Source organism: Formica exsecta, unplaced genomic scaffold (genome assembly GCF_003651465.1).
Source record: "Formica exsecta isolate Colony F162 unplaced genomic scaffold, ASM365146v1 C16294028, whole genome shotgun sequence".
Taxonomy (NCBI): Eukaryota; Metazoa; Arthropoda; class Insecta; order Hymenoptera; family Formicidae; genus Formica; species Formica exsecta.
The window spans coordinates 1-556 of NW_021845595.1; the positions used below are offsets into that span (position 1 = coordinate 1).

General features: G+C 34.0%; 1 protein-coding gene across 1 annotated transcript; it reads left to right on the plus strand.

Moving 5' to 3' along the window:
- Nucleotides 1–54: 54 nt before the first annotated feature.
- Nucleotides 55–524, plus strand: LOC115246095 (protein unc-80 homolog; the record flags this gene model as incomplete). Its single annotated transcript, XM_029824741.1, has 2 exons — nucleotides 55–273; nucleotides 371–524. Coding segments are annotated over 2 exons (372 nt in total), but the record flags the coding sequence as incomplete, so codon positions are not given.
- Between the last annotated feature and the right edge of the window lie 32 nt (nucleotides 525–556).

Below are 556 nucleotides of genomic sequence, written 5' to 3' on the forward strand. Positions count from 1 at the left end.
AAAAATACGCGCGTATAAATGTCTCTTAAAAACAATAATGTCTGATTTGTTAAGGTTCCTTCTACGTGCTTGTTTAATTTGTTATTGAGTTTGGAAACTCCGTCGCCGGATCCACTCAATATAGGAGAATTGGTGAAAGAAGAGAAACCTTTAAAAGCGATAGATTTCTGTTATCACGATGAAAACGAAATGGTTAACGTGCTCGATTGTATATCTCTTTGCGTGATGGTGATAGCTTACGCACCTGATTCTCTCAGAGGCCAGCAGATGTTGGTAAGAGATATTTTTTGCATAATGTTTTTATTACATCGCTAATTTATTTTATCAAATATACAACATATCCGATAAAAAATTGTTGCATCTTACACAGATAATATTAGAAGCAATATTGCCGTGCTACGTTCAGCAGATTCAGTTATCCACATACAATAAAGAAGGCAAGACAGAAAAGGAGATAATAAATCAATTAGCCATTGCAGTGAAGACATTAGTTAACAATTCCGAAGCATTAACAAAGTACTGAATTTGTCATAACTTGCTTCTTGTAATTGTTTCT